This window comes from Eumetopias jubatus, unplaced genomic scaffold (assembly GCF_037043125.1).
Source record: "Eumetopias jubatus isolate StellerSeaLion01/CBP00866 unplaced genomic scaffold, mEumJub1_p1.0 scaffold_4, whole genome shotgun sequence".
Taxonomy (NCBI): Eukaryota; Metazoa; Chordata; class Mammalia; order Carnivora; family Otariidae; genus Eumetopias; species Eumetopias jubatus.
Window position 1 is genome coordinate 13,753,499 of NW_028274810.1, and position 22,170 is coordinate 13,775,668.

General features: G+C 37.0%; 1 protein-coding gene across 4 annotated transcripts; it reads left to right on the forward strand.

Annotated features, from left to right (window-relative positions):
• Window positions 1-21,667, forward strand: DRAM2 (DNA damage regulated autophagy modulator 2). Of its 4 annotated transcripts, none has more exons than XM_088022332.1 (11): window positions 1-148; window positions 1,232-1,360; window positions 2,426-2,495; window positions 4,877-4,971; window positions 6,245-6,389; window positions 10,212-10,279; window positions 11,544-11,683; window positions 17,411-17,588; window positions 18,108-18,190; window positions 19,435-19,527; window positions 20,061-21,667. In XM_088022332.1, exons 5-11 carry the CDS (start codon window positions 6,259-6,261, stop codon window positions 20,166-20,168), a joined length of 801 nt encoding a protein of 266 aa, XP_087878458.1. In that variant the 5' UTR covers window positions 1-148; window positions 1,232-1,360; window positions 2,426-2,495; window positions 4,877-4,971; window positions 6,245-6,258; the 3' UTR covers window positions 20,169-21,667. The 4 variants fall into 4 exon arrangements, with proteins under 4 accessions (XP_087878458.1, XP_027957734.1, XP_087878459.1 ...); XM_028101933.2 differs by having other exon boundaries at window positions 1,232-1,356; XM_088022333.1 differs by having other exon boundaries at window positions 1,232-1,356; window positions 6,248-6,389.
• The last annotated feature ends 503 nt before the right edge of the window (window positions 21,668-22,170 follow it).

Genomic DNA, 22,170 nt, shown 5'->3' on the forward strand with positions numbered 1-22,170 from the left:
CGCGGGCGCGCTCCTCGGGGAGGTAAGCGCGCCCCAGGACAGTTCCTGGCTGCTCGGGAGCGCGCCCTAGCATCCCGCCCTGTCTCGGTCCCGCGGGCCGTCTTCGGACGCGGCGGCCAACCCTGGCGGGCTCATCCAAGCAAACAAGGTAGGCTGAAAAGGGCCTGAGGGTGGGCCCTAGCCCCCTGTAGGGGTGTGCGTCAGAGAATGGGATTAGGCGGGTCTGGGAAGTGGAAGTCGCCCGGAGCCCCGTACCCCCAATGCCATGGCCAGCGCTCGAGTCGCGTGCCGGCTGGCCCTGCCTCCCGGGACTATACTGTGCGAAGCGCGGGAGAGGGACCCGCTGGTGGCCGGAGCGCAGGCGGGCTCCTGGGGACCTGGGGGATGGGGGCGGGTGCGGGCTGGGCTCAGGCCTCCGTGCTTCACCTCTGTCTCCCCATCCTTGGTGTCTCCTGGTTCCTCTCCCTTACTAACCCCGAGCAGGCGGAGCCAGGGTTCGCTTCCCGCATCGTTTCCGGGCCGCAGGCAAAGCCCAGTTGAGATCTGCGTCCCAGGGTTATGCGCCTCTATAAGGAGGCAGCGGTGTAAATAATGCCTTGGGTTTTGTTTTAAGCGGCTACCGAGAACCTTCGCCCTAGTGCCACAAAAACTGCGGTTGGGTACGCGTTCCAATTTTCACTCCCGGGCTCAGATTCCTTGGTAGGGGGGTTGGGGGCAGGTTTGAAATTGAGATCTTTGGTGACCTTGTGTTTATCCGAAGATCGTCTACCACGCGCAGTTCCGTCGCGGGGCGGACCTGAGGGGCAGAAAGGTAAATGGCTGGTCCTTTGTATCCTCACAACTGTTCGTTCTTTACATTAGGATACATTTGAAAACCAGTAAACACATCGGGGAAATAATTTTTCCAGTTCTCCCAAATTTTAATTTATAAATCAGGACCCAAATGCAGTTCCGTAATTCTTGTGGCATTATCAGATTCTCCCCCATTTCTCCCCTTGTAACATTTGATCCAACTTATATATAAAAAGTTACTTCATCTTCTAGACTCTTTAGGATTTAACAATTACAACAATATCACATTTGTCAGAAGGCCAGGTTAGAGTTTAGAAAAATAACCGTTTTCTCTTATGCTTTGCTTTGGGCCTGGTGGTTCTGTGGACTTTTAAAAAGAGCTTAAGACTTTCTCTCTTCACTTGGAACATCCAGAATTTACTTTCTTATTGTTTCTTAGCAGTCACCACTTAGAGGAGACAGTATAAGGAATTAATCTTATTACCAGTGGCATTCAAACATTTGTGAAATTTAAGAATTGTAACTGCTGTTCTGATTCATGGATCTTCAAAGAAAGCAGAGAAGGTAGGTGAGAGATGCAAGAATATATCTTTAAGCACTCTTACTACTAGATGGAGGTTGTTCTTGCCTATTTTCAAAGGTTTCTTAAATCATTAACCATTAAAATTTTAATTTTGTTTACTTGGCAATTAGCCAGCCACACTTCTAGCTTTCCACTGTGAAAATATATGGGCAAAAATAGTCTTCCTTACCAAGTCAGGGCGCTTAAATTTTTCAGTTGTCATTAGCAGACTGGTAAATCATTTCAAGCCCTGCTTGTCTTCTAAACTGTCAGTTTAAACAGAACCCTCAAAGGCTGAGGAGATACAAATCCAAGATGATTCACACATGCAAAGAATTAGGTGTTGTTCCCCATCCTTGTGGCTAGTTACAGTTGTACAGAATTGATAAATCAGCTATCATTGTTATATTGTATGCCTTCTCTGTTCTACTCTAAGGAACAACCCTTTGAGATAGCTACTGTAAATCAGAATACTGTAACTCAGAGAAGCTTAGTAATTTTCCTCAAATCATACAGCTGGGACTTGATAAAGCTAGGATTTGCACTTGGGTAAAGCTGATCTCACAACTGTGTTCTTCCCGTTGCATCACACGGACTAGTTAATGTTTTATTTTGCTTAATAATAAACTATTGGTCTTTGCTCATTTTTGTCTTTCCTTTCCATAGGAGAAAATTCAGTGTTTTTCCTTTTATTTTATCTTTTTTGACATCAGCGAAAGGTGTCTAATGTGAGAAAGGATAGGAAAATTAATATCTTAGATTTATTAATTTCAGATGGTACAACATCATTATAAAACACACTAGTACACTTAACCTGATGAGCACCAGGTATTGTATGGAAGTGTTGAATCACTATATTATACACTTGAAACTAATATAACCCTGTATGTTCACCAAACTAACTTTAAAATAAAAAAATAAACACAAGTATTGGCTCTTTAAAGAAAAATAACGTATTAATAATTCTATAACATAGTGTCCTACCCATGAACAGATATTGGTGCATTGACTTGAAATTGTACGTTTAAAAGAATGTGGTTTGAAACATTTTCTTATTTTCTTTGTATATAGATTTCAGGATTTACAAAGGTGCTGGTTTGTGCAGATTTGAAGACCAATATCTTATGAGCTTATAAAACAGGTAATTCATCTTTTACAGTCTAAAAGAGGAACAACAGCCATTTATTGATCATCTGTGACAGTATTTTACATATATAAACTCATTTAGTTCTTGCATAAATCTCTGTGAAGTGGGTATTATTTTAGACCATTTAACAGTACTAAAAGCTACCACTTACTATGTATCGGTAACATGTTTCTTTACTTGTGCTTTGTCAGTACAATCCCTATAATAGCTACTCAGCATCATTCAGTAGAACTTTCCCATGTTAATGGAAATGTTCTCTATGTTCACCATCCTTTATGGTAGCCTCTAGACACATGGGGCTTTTGAGCACTTGACATGTGGCTAGTGTGACTGAAAGACTAAATTTTTAAGTTTTATTTTAGTCAATTGAAATTTTAATTTGAATAGCCACATGTGGCTAGAGCGTACTATTTTGGAACCTACTGTTACTCTGAGGTCTTAGAATCTGGATAACCTGGAAAAATGGCATTACTGTTTACTGAAATAGAAAAATCATGAATCTTTTTGGGGTTTAAGAAGATTTGGTTTTGGCTGTTCAATCAGAAAATATTTAGTGATTACTATAGGCAAGGCCCTCTGCTATGCTTAGTGGAGTCTCTCACCAAGGATTTTATCCACTTAAGACCTTTCCTTGTTTGTCATACTGTAGAAGACAATATCCATAAGAGATGTGCAAATCAAGTGTTCTCAGAAGAAGGAGTGCTTGTTTCCGGATGCAAAGAGATTAGGAAGGGTCGAGTGTGGAGGATCGTATTTGAGCTCAATTTTAAAGAATAGGAAGGATGTGAGCAAACAAAAATGATTAAAGGAAGAGGAGGTTATGCTTCTAGCAATGAGATGGACACAATGTTTTGGAAATTCCTTTTGCCAAAACTCCTAAATGCTGGATTAGCCTTTTAAATGCATTGTAGGCCTGTAGAACAGAAAGGGAAATCCCCAGGGCTAAAAGGTCAAAGAGAAAACAAACCAGAGTAGTAAACTAGCAGTGTGTCTTTTGGTTTGGCTGATAGTAGAAATAAAGCACAATTAGGGACAGGTGATAGGCTCCTCTTGCTCCCCACCCAAGGTAGAGAGAAAGAATTCATAGCCCTTTGACCTCTCAGGTATACAACTCCAAGAGGCACCATTCACATGGTAGTTTGTATAAATGTGTTTCAGGGGATGATTTTGTTCATGAAACTTAAAATGTAAATATATCTACTTGAAATTGCATAACCCATGGCCTTGGAGAACCACCTTCCCCCAAATTCAGCCTGGATCCTCAAAAAACTATACTCCATGAAAGGTGGGCTAGGGAAAATACCTCCTTCCTGGCCACAAAGAAATTTGTTCATTTTCACCCATGTCCAGGTGGGTGCGTAAAGGTACCTCTTGCGAACTTGAAACTACAGGGTCTGCCATCACTCAGATTTAAGGTTCAAATTTACATATCTACATGGTCTAGAAAACCTGAAAGTCAGGAAATTAAAGTTGGCCCCTTGGTAATGTGCCAGACCGCTTGGCAAAAATAGATATAGACCCTCCCTGGAATGATTCACCCTTAACCTAAGCCTTTTAGAATACTCCCAATTAAAATCCAAATACAAGTTCATAGTCAAAAACTATTAAACAGGTGCAAGGTTGGTGGAACCAACAAATATGAAACTAGATGCCTCTAAGGATGTTATGTTAGAATTATCCAAAATAAAATGTTTTTCAAAGAGAAGAAAGAAAGATTTAAGAAGTAATTCAAAATTTATAGAAATTGAGAATTACTGTCTCAGAAACTTATGCTGGGAAAAGCACTATAGGAGTGTGGCAAGGAATTGTCATGTTTAAGTAAATTGATGAAGAAAATTGACAGAATGTTAAAGACTAAAAAGGGAAAAAAAAAACAGGAGGAGGTTATGGTAATTCAAGTAGGAAATTATTCAAATCAAGTCTATAATGGTGACTTTAGGGATAAAGGAAAAGAAACTTATTTAGCAAGATTTAAATGTACATATTTAGCAACAAGTCAGATGATCAGAGTAAATGACAAGTACAAGTCAAAAATGCTGAGATTTCATTATTTGGAAGAAACTGAGCACATGGGAGGATTATACAGATAAGAGTTATTCTTACAAAGTTCATGGGAAATATTCAGTTTCTGTCCATCAAACTATGAGAAGATACTCCTCCAAACATGACATTATTTTCACATGCATAGGAGTAATTTCTTATAATTTGAAAGTATTTCTGTATTTATTTTTAAAAATTAAATGCATTCAGAAACATTAATGTCAAGTAATAAGTGAATTCAGAAACAACATCCTCAGTCTGGAATTTAAGAGAGAAAGTGGTGATGAGTGATATGTGTGTATTTAGGTGCTCTTTTTCTTTTCTCTCTCATGTAGGAGCTGGAAATAGAATGGTGAACAAAACGGTTGGTTCCTGCTCTGTCAGAACCTAAGGTTTAGTGAGGAAGATAAAACCAAGCAAACAAGCAACAGTTAAGTGAGATGAATGCCCTGGTCGGGGAAGTAAAGGGTGCTCTTGGAAACAAAGTAGGGACACTCAGCTCAAGCTGGAAGAGTTGGTACTTGAAAATATATAGGAGGGGCGCCTGGGTGGCTCAGTTGTTAAGCGTCTGCCTTCGGCTCAGGTCATGGTCCCGGGGTCCTGGGATCGAGCCCCGCATCGGACTCCCTGCTTGGCGGGGAGCCTGCTTCTCCCTCTCCCCCTCCCCCTGCTTGTGTTCCCTCTCTCGTTGTGTCTCTCTCTGTCAAATAAATAAAATCTTTAAAAAATATATATATATATATAGGAGTTAACAGGTGGTAGTGAGGCTAGAGGGTGATAGCATGGTAGCCTGTTATCCGGACAGAACAGTGTATGCGAAGGTCTGCAAGTGTACAAGAGAGCATGACACATTTGAACATCTGAAAGAAGTTTGCTGTAGCCATATAGCATAGTGATTGATGTTGGAACAGAACTGCCTGAGTTTGAATTCTGTCTCTACTGAGTCCTAGCCCTGTGACCTTGGACAGTGCTCTTAACCTCTGTAATTCTGTTGTGAGAAGTAAATGGGATCATGTATTTAAGGTGATTAGTAACATGCTGACACAGTAGACACTGTGTTTGCATTTGTCACGATGATGAAGATGAAAGCTAGAGCAAGGAATTGGGAACAGAGAAGTAGCCAGAGATGAGTTACCGAAAGGTAAGTAGAGATCAGAGAATGCAAAGACCCTGTAGACTGAGTTAAGGAGGAAAGACAATTTATAAGGGCACAGGGAGGACCTGAAATATTCTTTGTAGGTGAATAGGTAGTCAGATTGGTATTTCAGAATTAGAATGATCACTCTGGTTTTAGGGTAGAGTCTAGATTGGTCATGGTCCACACTACAGAAAGACCATTTGGGAGATTATAATAATAATCTGGCCAAGAAATGATGGTGCTTTAGGTAGAGTAGTGGCAGTGAAGATGGAGAGAAAGGGTAGATTTGAAGGAAATTTAGGAGGTTGAATAAACAGTGCTTACTACTTGATTATGTGTGAAAAGCTGGGGTAGAAAGAACGCTTCTGGGTATGGCAAGTGGGTGAAGCTTGGTTCCATTTACAGAAAAACTGAAAGCAAGCAGGTGTAGTAGATGGTGTGGGGGATGATTTCAGAAGTGGAACAGCTCATGGTGATAAATACAAGATAGTGGGAGTGGGTGGCTAAAGTAGAAGAGAGGAAATACTTGTGAATAATCTTCTCTAATTTGTTTTTTCTACTTCAGAAGACCTGTTTGAGATGTGGTGGTTTCAGCAAGGTCTCAGTTTCCTCCCTTCAGCCCTAGTAATTTGGACAGCTGCTGCTTTCATATTTTCGTACATTACGGCCATAACACTTCACCATGTTGACCCTGCTCTGCCTTATATCAGGTCAGTGAAATGTATTTTTTTATAGGAGACTGTTTATGCATCATTCACATTCTAACAGTGAAGCTAACATTCCACATTAACATTTTAAAATTCAGATTTTATGTTCGACATTACAACAACAAAAAGAATATAAAAAGGAAGTTGTATTTGGTTCTTTCCATGTGATAGAGAAAGGTGGAGATAGAGGGGTATGATTCACTTAGTGAATTAGTTAGTGAATTAGGACACTTTAAGTGCCTTGTCTTCCAAATAAATATTTGAGGTTGTCTCAGAAGATAGAAGTGGAATTATCTCCCCTTAAAATTAAAAAATGCTGCAAACAACAGTAATAGTATTAAAAGATAATGGTAATGACAACTATTTATCCATCTACTTACTGTGTGCAAGGTAATGTTCTAAGCATTCTTCAGATGATAAATGATTGGATCCTTACAACTACCCTTTGAAGTAAGAATTTTTACCCCCATGTAAGAGAGAAGGAAATAAGTTATTTGTTCAAGGCCACATGACTCAGGGATGGAACCAAAATGCAGTTTGGGCAATTTGACTCTAGAGACCCTGCTTTTAACCTTTATGACATATTGTCTAGATCTTTCTGACACATTAAATATCAAAACTTATCAGTAATATTTTTGAAATTTCAAAACTAATAATGATGTAAGTATGGGCACTCAGTTGCTTGTGCTATGTTCATAACTCTTTTTTTCCAGTTATAAAGGCAATATATACTTATCCTAACAAATTTTAAATAATACTAGACTGATTATAAAAGTAAAAAATGAAAGTCTATTTCAACCCCTCTCCAGCTCCTGCCTGTCCAGAGGTAATTAGTGGTTTGATTGATTTCCTTCCATAGTTTGTTTTGTTGTTAGAGTTGTTTCATTTATTTATTTGTTTACATTCTGAAAAATAACCTCTCCAACATAGAAAATAGTGAATTTTTAAAGGATGACAAACCAGAAGGCTAAATTTATCTTTTTAAAATATCAAGAAGAGATCAGAATGTTACCATCTACATTTGTTCCCACAATGGTATGGTATGAAGCAAAAGATAGCAACAAATTGGCTACACTTTGGGAAGATGTACAAAAACCAAAGATATTTTAGAATTTAAGGTTCCAACTGTAGGAATAATTTGATGACTAATCACCACTGATCACCACTCTGCTAGAGGAACATGTAGCTTAAGGAGCCAGTTCATTCTTTAGTAACTTTTTAGAGAACATACATCAGTAATTCCTGAGTGCCTTTCAGCATTTTTATTTGCCGTTCGGGAACTTGTCTGCTTTCACTTTAAGGAGCTTTTAATCATTTAAGAGGCCTTTGGGTTCTTTTTCAGAGTTTCAGTTCTCTGATGGTACTGCATGTGATTTTCTGATAGTAACCTAGACACTTCCTTTTCCGTCCCTGTTCTGCCCTTTTATTTTTCTGTATTATTATAATATTATAGTATTATGTAGTATTATTACCCTGGGATCTTTCTCCAATGTTCTAATACATTTAAACTCAGTACTACTTAATTTTACTTCTCAGGCTCATTTCCTTCATTTGAAGAATGCTTAAGTTAGACGAGATGCTCTGCAAAGTTCCTTTCAGTTCCTAGACCCCATCTAAAATGTTTAATTGTTAATAGTCCCAAAAGAAATAACCAAATGTAAATTTCACTCCAAAGACAGTTCCACTGCCAAGTATGTTTCAGGTGTTCTCTTAGTTGGTTCAAGTAATGGATGCCCAGGTAGAATGCAGGAGATGAGTACCGGGGCACGCGAACAAATTATTGGAATTTCTGTGTATACTTTTTAATCTTGATATTTGAACTTATATAATAAATACATATATTTTGAAGTTACATAATCACACCCTTTTTTTTTTTTTTTGGTGACATGTGATCAAAATAGTTTGATCACCACTGGGTTGGAGTGCTGTGCTGATGAGGTGATGGACTTGGCTGTTTTCACTTGTAGGCCAGTTTGTATCAAACTGTTCCAGAGCCGAGGCAGCCAGCCATCTTGGAAATGCATGTTTTTGTTTTTTTCTAGGATATTTTGAAACTGCAGCATCTCTTGAAATACAACTATTAAAATTTTAGGGAATCAGAAAATTTTTTTTCTGATTATAAGAATATATATGTATATTATTCTTGAAAATTTGAAAAGTAGAAGAAACAAACAACAAAACCATAATCCTCACTCCCTGAAGATGATCAGAGTAGCAAAATCTTTTGTTTCTTTTTTTTTTTTAAATCTTTTGTTTCTAAAGGTATATCTTAGAGTCAAAAGGAGCAATCCTTTGAATTTATATGTGTTACTTTACTTTTCATAAACCTAAACCAAATGTTCACCAAACCTTATTGATTCCTTACCAGATGTGATTTTCCATCTCTTTTTTATTCCCATTACATTGTGTTAGCTGAGATCCTTATTATCTCTTTCCTCTAGTACTTCAGTTCATGGCCAAAGACTTTGTCTTTTTCATCTTTACTGTAGTTTGAGGGAAGGGAAAGGAACTAATATTTAATGGGTGTCTCCCCTGTGTCTGCTGCTGTGCTAGATCTTAACATGTATTGTCAGTTTCATTTCCTCATGTTGAGCTGATGAGGCTGGGAGGGAATTAATGGCCCCATTTTGCAGATAAGGAACAGTTATAGAGAGACACAAGAGCATACCCAAGGTTCCACAGTAAATGGTAGGTGGGCTGTTATCTGGACCTGTGTTTTCCCTGCTGCCCTGAAGCACAAGCATGTAAGCCGATGTATCGCAATACATTGTGATCAGTGATTTTAACAGAAGTCTGGACAGAATGCTCTGCGAGTCCTCATTCTGCTAGAGGAGTTGGCCAAGGCTTTGGAGGGTAGGGAAAAATTGGTCTCACATGGAAGATCCAAGAGGGGAAGGGCTTTGTCTCTTTTACTAACCACTATACTTCTGTCCCTAAAATACTGTCAGGCACATAGTAGGTGCTTGATAAATGTTTTTTAAATTAACAGGAAATGATTAGGTATTAATTGATTTGTAGACAGGGTCAACAAACATGACAAAAGCAGAGTTGTGAAAGGACCTATAGTGTTTAGGGAACATTCAAGTGGGACAGAGGAACATACCTGGCCAATTTATAGAAGTTAGTAACACAGCCCTAACATACCCAGGATAGATTTGGTTTTTTAAATTTTTTTATTTGTGTATATTTTTAAGATTTTTATTTATTTGAGAGAGAGAGAGAAAAAACAAGCGGGGAGGAGGGGCAGAGGGAGAGGGAGAAGCCGGCTCCCCACTGAGCAGGGAGCCTGATGTAAGACTCGATCCCAGGACCTTGGGATCATGACCTGAGCCAAAGGCAGACACTTAACTGACTGAGCCACCAGGCACCCAGGTTTGTTTTTTGTTTTTTTTAAATCAATTTCTATTGATTTCTGTTATCTGAAAAAGAAATAATCTCAAGTGATATGAGATAAAAGTGAACTAGGGCACCTGGGTGGCTCTGTCGGTTAAGCGTCTGCCTTGGCTCAGGTCATGATCCCAGGTCCTGGGATCGAGTCCCGCATCGGCCTCCCTGCTCAACGGGGAGTCGGCTTCTCCCTCTCACTCTTCCTCTGTGTTCTCCCTCTCTCTCTCTCAAATAAAATCTTTAAAAAAAAAAAAAAGTGAACTAGATAAGTACTGTGAGCTTGAACTGTCATGTTCTCCTAAAATTATTTGAGTTGAACTTACAAATGTATAAAAAGATACAGGATTTGAAGTAACCCATTATTTCTTATTCTTTAGAAAAAATAACACATGTATATTTAGTGTGAGAAATCCACATACCTTCTTCTTTTTCTTTCAGTGACACTGGTACAGTAGCTCCAGAAAAATGCTTGTTTGGGGCAATGTTAAATATTGCCGCAGTTTTGTGTAAGTAATGGGAATTGTTTTAAAAATCAAAATTAATAGTGAAATTGCTCTTTCCTTCTTTAAACACTTGTGTTACTTGTTTTAGTTTCTGGTTATACCTGAGGGAATGTTATCACTAAATTCTTGGTCCCAGATAATGTTCCTTTTAAAAGAAAAGCAATTTCTAAAAATGCTAAATTATAGAAATAAATCCTTAAAAAATATCTATAAGGCTATTTGACTACTCATCCAAATAGAAGTTGTAAAGTATAACCAAATATTTCTTGAGACCTTAAGTGGATTTCTTAATGACCAGTAGAGGACAAAAAGCTATAAACACACCGACCACAACTAACACCAACTAAATTTATTTAGGATAAACAATTTAGAAGTTTAAGAGTAGCAGTGGAACCGTGTTTTGATTTTTGAACGGTGTTCTAACACCAAAGGAATGGAATTCTGTATTTTACATTCCTGTTCATTATTTATTTTTTGAATCAAACTTTTATTAATGATTAAAACATTTTTTCCATCAATTGTGATTGTTTTAAATATTTGAACTCTTCCATATCATATGTATTATCTGCTTGGATCAAAAATTTATGTCAAGGAAATGAATGATTCAGTGCATAGAAGTTCACCTTATGACTAAAGTTTTCAAAAACATTTCTACAAAAGCATATCTCTGTTTCATTTTCTACACTTCTGAGTTCTTTGGCAATATTTTTGCAATGGAAAATTTTATTTGATTTGACCCTTTCTTGACTAACAAGGATGGTAAAGTGGCTGTTTTTGTTTTCTGTGTAATCGACTGCTATACCTGATTGAACCAAGTTGTAATAATTTGAAATAAAATGCAATGGGAGTGAGGCAAATCACCTTTTGGTGTTTTTTTTTGCCGGTACCCATTTTATCCATATTTTAGCAATAATTACTTTAAACTTTAATGCTAATCATATAGGATATTTTGTTTTATATAAAACTTATCATTAGAAATTGTCAGAAAACATCAGACTTATCTCTTAAATTTTATCATAAATATTTGTAAATGTGAGGCCCATGGGAGGCCAGTGCCTTTCAGTCACACAGAGATATTACTGGTTCCATAATGCAACCTTAAAGGTTCTTTAAAATCAACAGCTGTTTCTGCTTTTCGTTTTTTCTCTTCTCTCAAATTAAATTTGAAAGGAAGATATATGTTAGGTGACCTTTGTTAACTCTTTGTTGGCAACTTTATTCCCTGCTTACTTATTACTTTGTTGTTTTTCGGATTATCTTTTCCCAGGCATTGCTACCATTTATGTTCGTTACAAGCAAGTTCATGCCCTGAATCCTGAAGAGAGTCGTATCATCAAATTAAACAAGGCTGGCCTTGTACTTGGGTTACTGAGTTGTTTTGGACTTTCTGTTGTGGCAAACTTCCAGGTTTGTGTTTTAGCTCAGCATAGGTATTTTCCTGAGGTACATAAATTAATACATGTTAAAAAGGAAATCTGAAACATTCAGTTACACACTGTTATTGTTTCTTTGCCTTAACCAAGTAGAATCCAGGCGCCTGGGTGGTTCAGTTGGTTAAGCAACTGCCTTTGGCTCAGGTCATGATCCTGGAGTCCCGGGATCGAGCCCGCATTGGGCTCCCTGCTCAGCAGGAAGTCTGCTTCTCCCTCTGACCCTACCCCCTCTCATGTGCTCTCTCTCTCTCATTCTCTCTGTCTCAAATAAATAAATAAAATCTTTAAAAAACAAAAAAACAAAGTAGAATCCCCTGCCTTGAAATTATTTGACCTTCTTCGGGATCACTACATACACAATTAGAACAATTCATTCTTAGTAAGCTCCTGAACACCTATAAATTATTCTGACCTTTTAAGGATTCACAGGACTCTATTAGATTCTTCATTACTGCTTAGTTGGAGATTACGCCAAGACCAGAGAGAATTGATATAAATTATAAGTGACACAATTATAGATTTAAACTTAAAAAAATATATATATATGAGAGGGGCACCTGGCTGGCTCATTTGATAGAGCATACAGCTCTTGATCTCGGGGTTGTGAGTTCGAGCCCCGTGTTGGGTGTAGAGATTACTTAAAAATAAAGATCTTTGGAAAAAAAAAATGCCTAACAAGTTACACTCATTTACCTATTTTATATTCTTGTTTAGATGTTCCCATCGATCACCTCTATTTCTAGGTGCTCAGCCCCTCATATGAGGAGGTAAAGGGAGGATATAGAGCTTTTCCAGATTTTTCTCAGGGAATTCTTTTTTTTTTTTTAAGATTTTATTTATTTATTTGAGATAGCGAGAACGAGAGAGATAGAGCACGAGCAGGGGTAGGGCAGAGGGAGAGGGAGAAGCAGGCTCCCTGCTAAGCAGGGAGCCTGATGTGGGACTCGATCCCAGGACCCTGGGATCATGACCTGAGCCGAAGGCAGACGCTTAACCGACTGAGCCACCCAGGTGCCCCTTCTCAGGGAATTCTTAAAGTAGTAGGTTAACCTTCACAAATATTTGCAAACTCTTCACATTCCTTTCTACTGACATTCTTTCAGATGAGTCTTCGGTAATACCAGCTGTATCCCAGGCGTATAGGTGTTGTTTTTTTTTTTTTTTTTTTTGATTAATCTCTCTGCAGTCTTCAGAGTTTCAGTTTAGACATCTGATAACCTATTTAGACATCTAGTAACTATTTATACACACTCATACAGATACACATATAGAGGCATATTCATGCATCCACTCCGGGTATTTCTGGCTGATAAACGGCTTTCCTCCCACAATGATTTAAGGCGCAGACACTATCCATCGTTGAGCTTTCCCATTCTCTAAGTCCTTACCATCCTCTGCATCCAGCTGATTGAAACAGTCAAGGAGAATATACAGAAATCACACCTGCTTCTTAACAACCTTGACCTGGCAGTGACTCACATCATTCTATTAACATTTATTTGCTAGACACAAGAGGGGCTGGGAAATGAAGTCTTTCTGAGCATCAGTTCCTGGGGCAACTCCATACTATGGAAGGGACACAGAATTTTTGATGGCTAGCTAGCTAGCTGTCTTTGCCACAAAGAGGATCCTGCCTTCACTAATCAGTTTCTAAAGCTCAGCGTTAAAAATATGTTTTGGGGAATTTTTAGTATATGGATAGTGAGTCTTCGTTCCAGTTGTCCCTTTATCAATTATCTCTCATCTCTGTATGGTAAAAATGAATCCCAAAGTGACCTCCACACTTAAGATGCTACCTCTGTTAGTAACTGATATTTGTTTATGCGATCCAGTAAATTCCAATGGCAGTTCCTGATTGTAACCTGTGCACTCTGCCTTTCTACCTTTTCCTCATTTGCCTACAAAAACGGTTTATATACTTTTTTTGCTGTGTTCCTTTTAGCTTTCATTCTAGTTAATCTTCACCACAGGGGTCCCTGGGCCTTTAAATTTTGAATCAAATTCCTTTTTTCTCTCTCCATCACATCTCTTTTCATGCAACTTTGGACCTGTTGAATTTCCTCTGCATCCTTCACTGATGGCTTCATTGCTGGGCCCTATTTATAAGCAGACTCTCTAACAGTACCCCGATATCCTTCCTTCCTTTCTCATGTAAACTTTTACTGCTTATTTTAAGTGGTGAGTGCATTGCCCCTGCCTCTTCCCACTTCTGTCTTGCAGAAACAAACTCAAGTTACAGAGTTTGACTTGGAAGAGACTCTAGCACTGTGTTTTAAAGTAGGGGCTTGTTGGTTTTACCCCTTAAACATTTCTTGAAAACATCTGCTTCTCTTCATTTCCATCTCCGCTTGCTCTCCCTACCATCTCCTCAACCAGATCAGATTTCATTATCTCTCGTAGCCTGGCCTGCTACCATAGCCTCCTAAATACTTCCTCTGCCTTCACTCTTAACATCCCTTTCATTTAATATGGCAGCCAGTGTAATCTTTTGGAATTATATATATATCTCACTCTTTCCCTGTACCCCTGCTTAAAGCTGAACAGCACCAAAGTTCCATGAAAAGAGATGTAATCAAGAGAGAAAAAGGAATTTGATGAACTGCCAAACTGCTTGATTAATTCAAAGGTCTTGCATGATCTGGCTGCATGATCTACTTCTCCAGCCTCGTTCTACATCATTCCCCTTCTTAATATCCTCCCTTGTATATAACACTGGACTTTCTTTGTTCCTTAAATAAGACAAGTTTATTTTACTCCATTTCACATGTTTCTTTTGTTGGACATTTCACAACCCCAAACCTAAATAGATCTAGGTGTCTTCAACATCTCAGTGCATACTACTTCCTCGGGGAGGTCTTCTCTGTGACTAGACTTGTTCCTATATAGTTCGAGTTTTCTTTATTTGTATTTGTGTTCTCTAAGCCTCTGGAAACAAATTCTTCACAGCACTTAGTATAGTCTAATTTTATATCTATGGTTTCTAAAAATTTTAGTTGATCTATTTCTCCATTAATTCTAAGCACAATGGTTTTGTTCACCATTGTATATTCAGCACCTAACATAGCACTTCGAACAAAGATGTTCTCATTGTTTAGTGACTTATTAAAGAGGCCAAAGGGACTATGCATGATGGATAAAAATTCTCTTGCTTTTACTGTGGTTGTCTACGCTTAAAGAGACCCAATGGGATTTGAAAAAATCTGCCTTAAAAAACACAAATTTAATTTCTTTGAAAACAACTGTGTATACTAATATTCAGCAAAACAAACATATGCTAAGAGTCCTCAGTGTCCATTTAGAGGAATTTTTCCCCCCCTAGGACATTTATCTTTGAGGAAACTTGGAAGGGATAAGTAAACAGAAATCTATATTAATTTCATAGGGCTGCCATAACAAAATACTATAAATTGAGTGGCTTGTAATAACGGAAATTTATTCTCTCAAAGTTCAGGAGGCCAGAAGTCTAAAACCAAGATGTTAGTAGGGATAGTTCCCTTTTGGGGACACATGCCTCTTTTCTAGTTTCCAGTGGTTACCAGTAATCCTTGGTATTGTGTGGCTCATGGCAACATAATTCTATGATATGTGCCTCTGTTGTCACATGCCATTCTTTCTTCCTATAAAATTTATCCTCAAGGAAACTTTGGAGAGAGAGGATAAGTAAGCAGGAGATTAGTTCCTAAGTTTCATTAACTGCTTGTAGGTAAAGATTACAGACCGTTGAATATTTATAAGTTCTTTATCAGACATTTGCTCCTGACCACACATATCTCTGTAATTTTTCTTGTCTTTGTCAAAGGATAAGTTTTTGTCTTTGTTTTGTGAAAGGATATATTTTTAAAGAGGATAAAATAATGACTTTTGCACATGTGCCAAAGATTTTATTTAACTTATTAATTAATGAGGGAAACAGTAGGTATTACAAATCAGCCCAAAAGAAAAGTCAAGGTGCCACACGTTTGTAGTCAGATAGGGAATGCTAAAATAAATTTATGATGTAAAACTGGTCATTATTCACAGAGTGATAATAACATTCAAAAAGACACAACTTGCGTTTGTATAGATATGGATTATTTGCCTTACTATCAGTTTTCTATAAGTTAACTTCCATCTCTACACATAACTTCTATCATGACGGAAGTTTTTTGTGAAAAATAGCCTAATCAGAGCCAAGTAAAACTCACATTCGTGTAGAACCAGCCCCAGAGGCTCTAACATTCCACTGGAAAAATACTCCCTGGCCTATTTCGAGATCTTTTGCTGTTCCCCTGGTCTCTAAAATGACAAAATTGAATGTACAAGCAGAAGTACTGCCAGTTAAAACCAGTTTTAAATGCCTTTATTTTTAATTATAAAAATACAGTAATAAGCACTCTCCATTCTTTATTTTTACTTTCTAATTCACAGGATTTTGTTGTTGGGACTGATCACAGGTGGACATCAATCAGGCTATATCTGTATTTACCTTCATCAATACATATGAGAATTTTTTTTTTTTTAGGAAAAATTCACCTCCTTGTAGCCCTAAAATAGTTAATTTCATTTTTGCCTATATTTTTCTAGCCTTTATTCATATGTATAGATAAATTCCCATAAGAAGATAATACCATTTTGTTTTATGTTTTACGGGTGCTGAAGTTTTTTTTCTTTGTTACTCAAAGTGGTAATAGCAATGCATTTTTTTTCCCTTCCCAGTACTCATAACTTATTGCCAGTTATAACACCACAAACTGAATCAAAATAGCCCTTCCTCTCCAAAAGAAAATGAATGGCTTTGGCAAAAACATTACTATCTTTTACTTCTTATAGCTTCAACTAAGAAAATTGGGCTCTATGTTTGTGAATTAGCACAGTCGATTGTGAAAGAAGGGACCCAAGCCCTAACCTGTCTCCTCTTGTTACCCCATCATACACTCTCTGCCAGGTGCTCTATGGTGCCTTCTCAACCAAGTGAAATACAGACTGCATCACCTTCAGAAACTAGAGTGGTTCAACCAAAAACGTTTGTAGAATTTTTGGAGAGCTTGTCACTTTTAAGCAGAGGGTACATGTGATAAAAAGTAAAATGTAAATGGATACTGATGAGTGAGGTAAAGGAGAAAAGAATTGGAATTTATCAAAACCAATCAGTGAGAGCCAAGAGGGAATGCTTTAATTTTTTGACCTTTCAATTGCACTTAGATTTAAATTAGATTTTAGTTGAAACTCCCTCCCTCCAGTTTCCCAACCATCTTGATCCTCCTTTACCAGGCACTACTCTTTTTCTATAACCCTTAATACCATCTAGCATACGATGGACTTTACTTATTTCTAAAGTTTATCACTTATTGTTTGTGCTTCTTCACTTGAATGTAAACTCTGAGGGCCAGATTTTTGTCTGTTTTGTTCACTAATATATCTGAGTTCTTAGAACAGTGCTTGACACAGAAAAGGTACCCAAAAAAACCTATTATTCAATGAGTAAATGAATAATTACTGTCATATTTTCAGTAGTGACATATGAACAGTTTGGTTTACTGTAATCTGGCTTTTGTGGAGTACTCTGACAGAGAATTGCTTCAGGAAGTAATCTCTAGAATTCACAGTGCTTTTCCATTCAGTGACTGTTCTTTTGAGATCACTAGCTTGTGCTTTCAAATATTGTGTTGGCAATATGTTTTGAGGTGCCCTTATTTACTTATTTCTTCTTTCTACCTCTCAGAAAACAGCCTTTTTTGTTGTGCATGTATGTGGAGCTGTGCTCACCTTTGGTATGGGCTCGTTATACATGTTCGTTCAGACCATCCTTTCCTACCAAATGCAGCCCAAAATTCATGGCAAACAAGTCTTCTGGATCAGACTACTGGTGGTTATCTGGTGTGGAGTAAGTGCATTTAGCAGTATCCTTTGCTGTAAAATGTGGCTATACTTGGAAGGGAATTGAGTAACAGAATATAAGTGAACACTGTTGGCATATTATGAGCAGGCATTTTGTGGGTGAGATTCTTGGGTTAGTAACCCTAAATTAAAGGACTTGAAACATGAAATTCAAATTTTACGTAGGATCTCAGTAATTGAGCTGGGAACAAAGATAAGATTTAGCCTGATCATACTCACTTCAGAGATAGGAAGGATGAGTTAACGCCTCCCGAGAACAATTATGTAGCAGAATCTTAGGCTAGTGCTGCTGATTTACTGAGCAAAGAGGGATTACCTATGCAAACCATTTCATAGTAATCCTCCGGGTACATTTTAATTTTCACTACTGCTGTATAGTACCTAGTCTTTCAGAAAATGGGTTTGGACCTTGGAAACATGTGTGAGTAATCCTTGTGGACCTTTAAAGTGATTTTTATTTTGAATCTAATTTAAGCTTACAGGTTTTCTCTGAGATTTTCCTTGACTTACTTTTTTTATAGTGCTAACTTGCTCATCCCTTTTGTACAGTGGGAATTTTGGCAAAGATATCGTACAGAAACTCCATTGGAACCCTGAGGACAGAGTAAGAACTTGGAATCTATAAAACTTAGTTTAATTATATTAAAGATAACTATTTTGGTTGATTTTGATGTATTTTTCATGTCATCACTAAAAAATACTTTTTCAGTAGAATAATCATTTTGTTAAATTAGGATTATTTTCTATGTATGATTGAGTTTATGTAGCACCACCTATATTCTTCTGTCACGTTTCAGCAGTGAACATTTTCAAGATACAAAGAGAATTGTGATGGCAAAGAGTTTTCTCAGAAATTGACTCCTCTAAATATGTATATAATGTACAACATACCCAACTGAGATCTTTTATTATTGGAATACTTGTTTTCTGAATTACCATCTAGAGATTTATTATTATGGACTCTGCATTTGGGTTCTAATATAGTGGATATCTGAGTGGAGATAACATCTTTGACCCTGAGGAAAAAAAGAGGAGGGATATATACTAGCTAGATGATAAAATAAGTTCATCTGTTTTCACAAACCTTGCAGTGGTATTTCATTTTGAATTAGTTTTAAAGAATTAGCCCTGGATGGGACATGTTTGTGAGAATGAAAGAATGAAATAATTTACTAGTTTCCCTCAGTTATAATCCATATATTATTTAATGCTCTAAAAATAACACAAGTTTATCATGAGCATTTTTTACTGACATTTTTAGTGGCATTTAATGAATCTTATGGCTGTGGGAAAGGGAGTAACTTCCTGATTATAGAGTAGAGCTTCTCCTGTTCTTAGTTCTTCAAATGGAAATTTTTTTTGCTCTGGAGGAGGTTACGATAGCTAGATCATTTAGGAGGACTTTCCTAATGTCTTTCTTTAATTCTTGAGATATGTTCAATAAATTAAGGGTTGTTTTGTTTTGTTTTCCAGAAAGTTCAGATATAGAATTACTTATAAAAGATAAATAGAATTAAGTTTTTAAACAAACCTTATTTTAGACAGTTTTGTATCTACAGAAAATTGTGAAAATAGTGCACAGAGATCTATGTTATCAATATATTCTGTACCTGCCTCTTTTAGTAACATCTTTAATTAATATGGCATGTTTGTTACAATTAATAAACTCATGGATACATTTTTAACAAAAGGCCATAGTGTATTAATATGTCCTTAGTGTTTACCTGATGTCCTTTGAATTTCAGAAGGCAGATTGGTTTACAGGTTTTATGGGTCTTTTATTTGAGAGAAATTCTAGATCATTCAGATGAAATTTCACAATTATTTTTTTTTCCATTGTCACTCAAGGGTTATGTGCTTCACATGATCACCACTGCAGCGGAATGGTCTATGTCTTTCTCCTTCTTTGGTTTTTTCCTGACTTACATCCGTGATTTTCAGGTAAGAAAACACAGCATTAGATTTACACAAACTTCCCTCAGGTGGAACAAAAGAAGTTGCTATAGTCAAGTCTCCAACCTTTCTGAAAATTAACTTCATAAGCAGCGATGCCAGAAGACAAGCCTCTCAGGTAAATCATTTCTGTGTTTGGCGAAGTAGTGTGTTGTTAGTAAGGGGTTCAACCTTGAAAATAGGATTGTAAAACAAGTAAGCAGAAAACTTTTCACAGAATTTTCATCAACTCTGCCTGTTTACATAGGCCATCCTCAACATTTAGTTTCACTGATTCCTTTTAGTAACCAAAGAAAAATGAAGAACTTCTGAGTAGGAAAGCTTGGTTTACCTAACTGTTGATACTACAGATGATACCTTTGGCAGTACAACATCTGTCTCAATCTTGTTATTCATTAGAATTGATTTACATCTCCAATCCCACAAATATTCTTCAGAACATATTGAAGATGTGATGTTGAAGACATTGAAGATGTCTTTAAGGAACAAACGCCTATATATAATTTTCTTTTCTGTTACAGAAAATTTCTTTACGAGTGGAAGCCAATTTACATGGATTAACTCTCTATGACACTGCTCCTTGCCCTGTGAACAATGAACGAACACGGCTGCTTTCCAGAGATTTATGATGAAGGGATAAAATATATCTGTGATGATTATGATTCTCAGGGATTGGGGGAAATGTTCATGAAAGTTCCTTATTCTGCTCTGAAATTTTTAACCAGTTAATCAAGGCTGACAGTGATGTTGATGAATACTGATAATCAAGAGACATAAATAAAGCCATTTCACAAGTTATTTTAAAGGATATCCTCAAGAAGACCACGTAAAAACATTTATGCCTATACTTTTTTAATCCCAGAAAATAAAACCAAAGGACTACAACACTGTAGATTTTTTTCTACTTTATTTAAGAGAAACAACAAGAAGTGCACCAAGCAGTCTACAAAATCCAGCCTTTCATATTTTCTAAATCATTGTAAACCATGTTTTGTTTGGAGCACTTTTATAAGAGATATTTTCCAGGACCCCAGATAATCCACATTGCTCAACAGCTCCTTTAGAATTGGATTTTGAAATAATAGTTTTACCATATCAGTACATTTCTTACAGTCTTTATAAAATGTTTTTCTTCTGGAATCCACTTATTAAGGGGAGCAGACCTGAATTCATGTAAGTGCTTTCATTACTTAAGCTTTGCACAGGTGATTCTCTAGGTATGGACTTGATTCCTGCCACAAAGCCAAATACTATGCCAAGTGGTCTGTCACACACACTTGCAATAGTTTCATGAAGCTTAGTCTCTGAAATGAGATTTTAATCACTAATGCATGAGAGAAGTAGCTATAGGCAGATTTACTTCAGTTGTGTTTTACATAAAATAAGGGTTCGTGTTCATACATAAGGCTGAGAAGTTTGTGAATAACAGCAGATATGATTAATGTAAGTTACCACAAACTGCAGTCAAGAGCTTCTTAGATTTTCATTTATAGCATATTATAATTATTTATAAAAGTAGTCTTGAATGGGCAGATATTAAGCCTTTTAAACAGGGTGTGAACTTTGTAGAACCCAAATTCTAAAGGACAAAATCAGTCCAAAAAAAAAAGGTACAAAATAATTGTGATATAGGTATCCACCAAAATGGTTTTCTTTCTCTCTGTCATGCAAATGATCAGATAGCTTCTACTTGGATCCCTATCTGTGCAGATTAAGGGTGGTTTACAGATCCCAGATAAAACTCAAATTCAAATTACTCATCCAGAAAGTGCTCAGTGACTGGTTCTCAGAAGAATCTTTGAAGAAGATTAACAAGGTTTATCATTTTAGAAGAAATGATTCTGTAGCCAAAATAAAAAATGGTGAGAACAAATTTAAACTACAAAGAAGGAGCACTTTTAAAGGAAAATGGATATATGGTGGAACCAGATCTCAATTAGGAATAAGTTGCTAGATAGAAGACTATGTAAATATTTCTGAAGACTTCTGGGCTAATAAGACAAAGTGGAATAAAATACTGATTATGTATATCATGCAGGAGTGAACATGGGAGATATTTCAGTAAACACTGATTCATTGAAATCTGGCATCACTAGAAAAAAAATGGTTATAAACCATGAAAAATTTCTGTCATGCCTCTGAAAATGATGGTGCAGCCATACCTGAGAAACAGCTTTCAGTCCTGACTCCTGTACATCAGGGAAGATGAAATTCAAGTTGTGAAGGACCACAGCATGGTGAGAGAGGAATTGATAGAATCGAAGTTTATAAATTATATGTGGGGAGGATGGCATAGGGAAAAACTTGGATTTACAGGTCCATACTAGAATATTAGGCTTAGAAATGTGCACTAACACATTAAAGAAGTTATTTTAAAACAAAATGTTACTCTGATAGTATTTTAATTCCATCATTTAACCTTTACCCATAGGCGTAACAGAGGCTGAAAATATTAAGTTTAAAGGGGATTATAAGTAGATTTTTGAATATGTGTTTATCCTTCACTTATGGCTAAAGTAATGGAAGGTAACCACCCCCTCCCTCAAAATATGCCTTACCTCCACTGTCAGTATGGTAGCTTGGATAAACAGATAAGGCATTCCTTTTCAGTTCAACATTTTTGTACTGAAT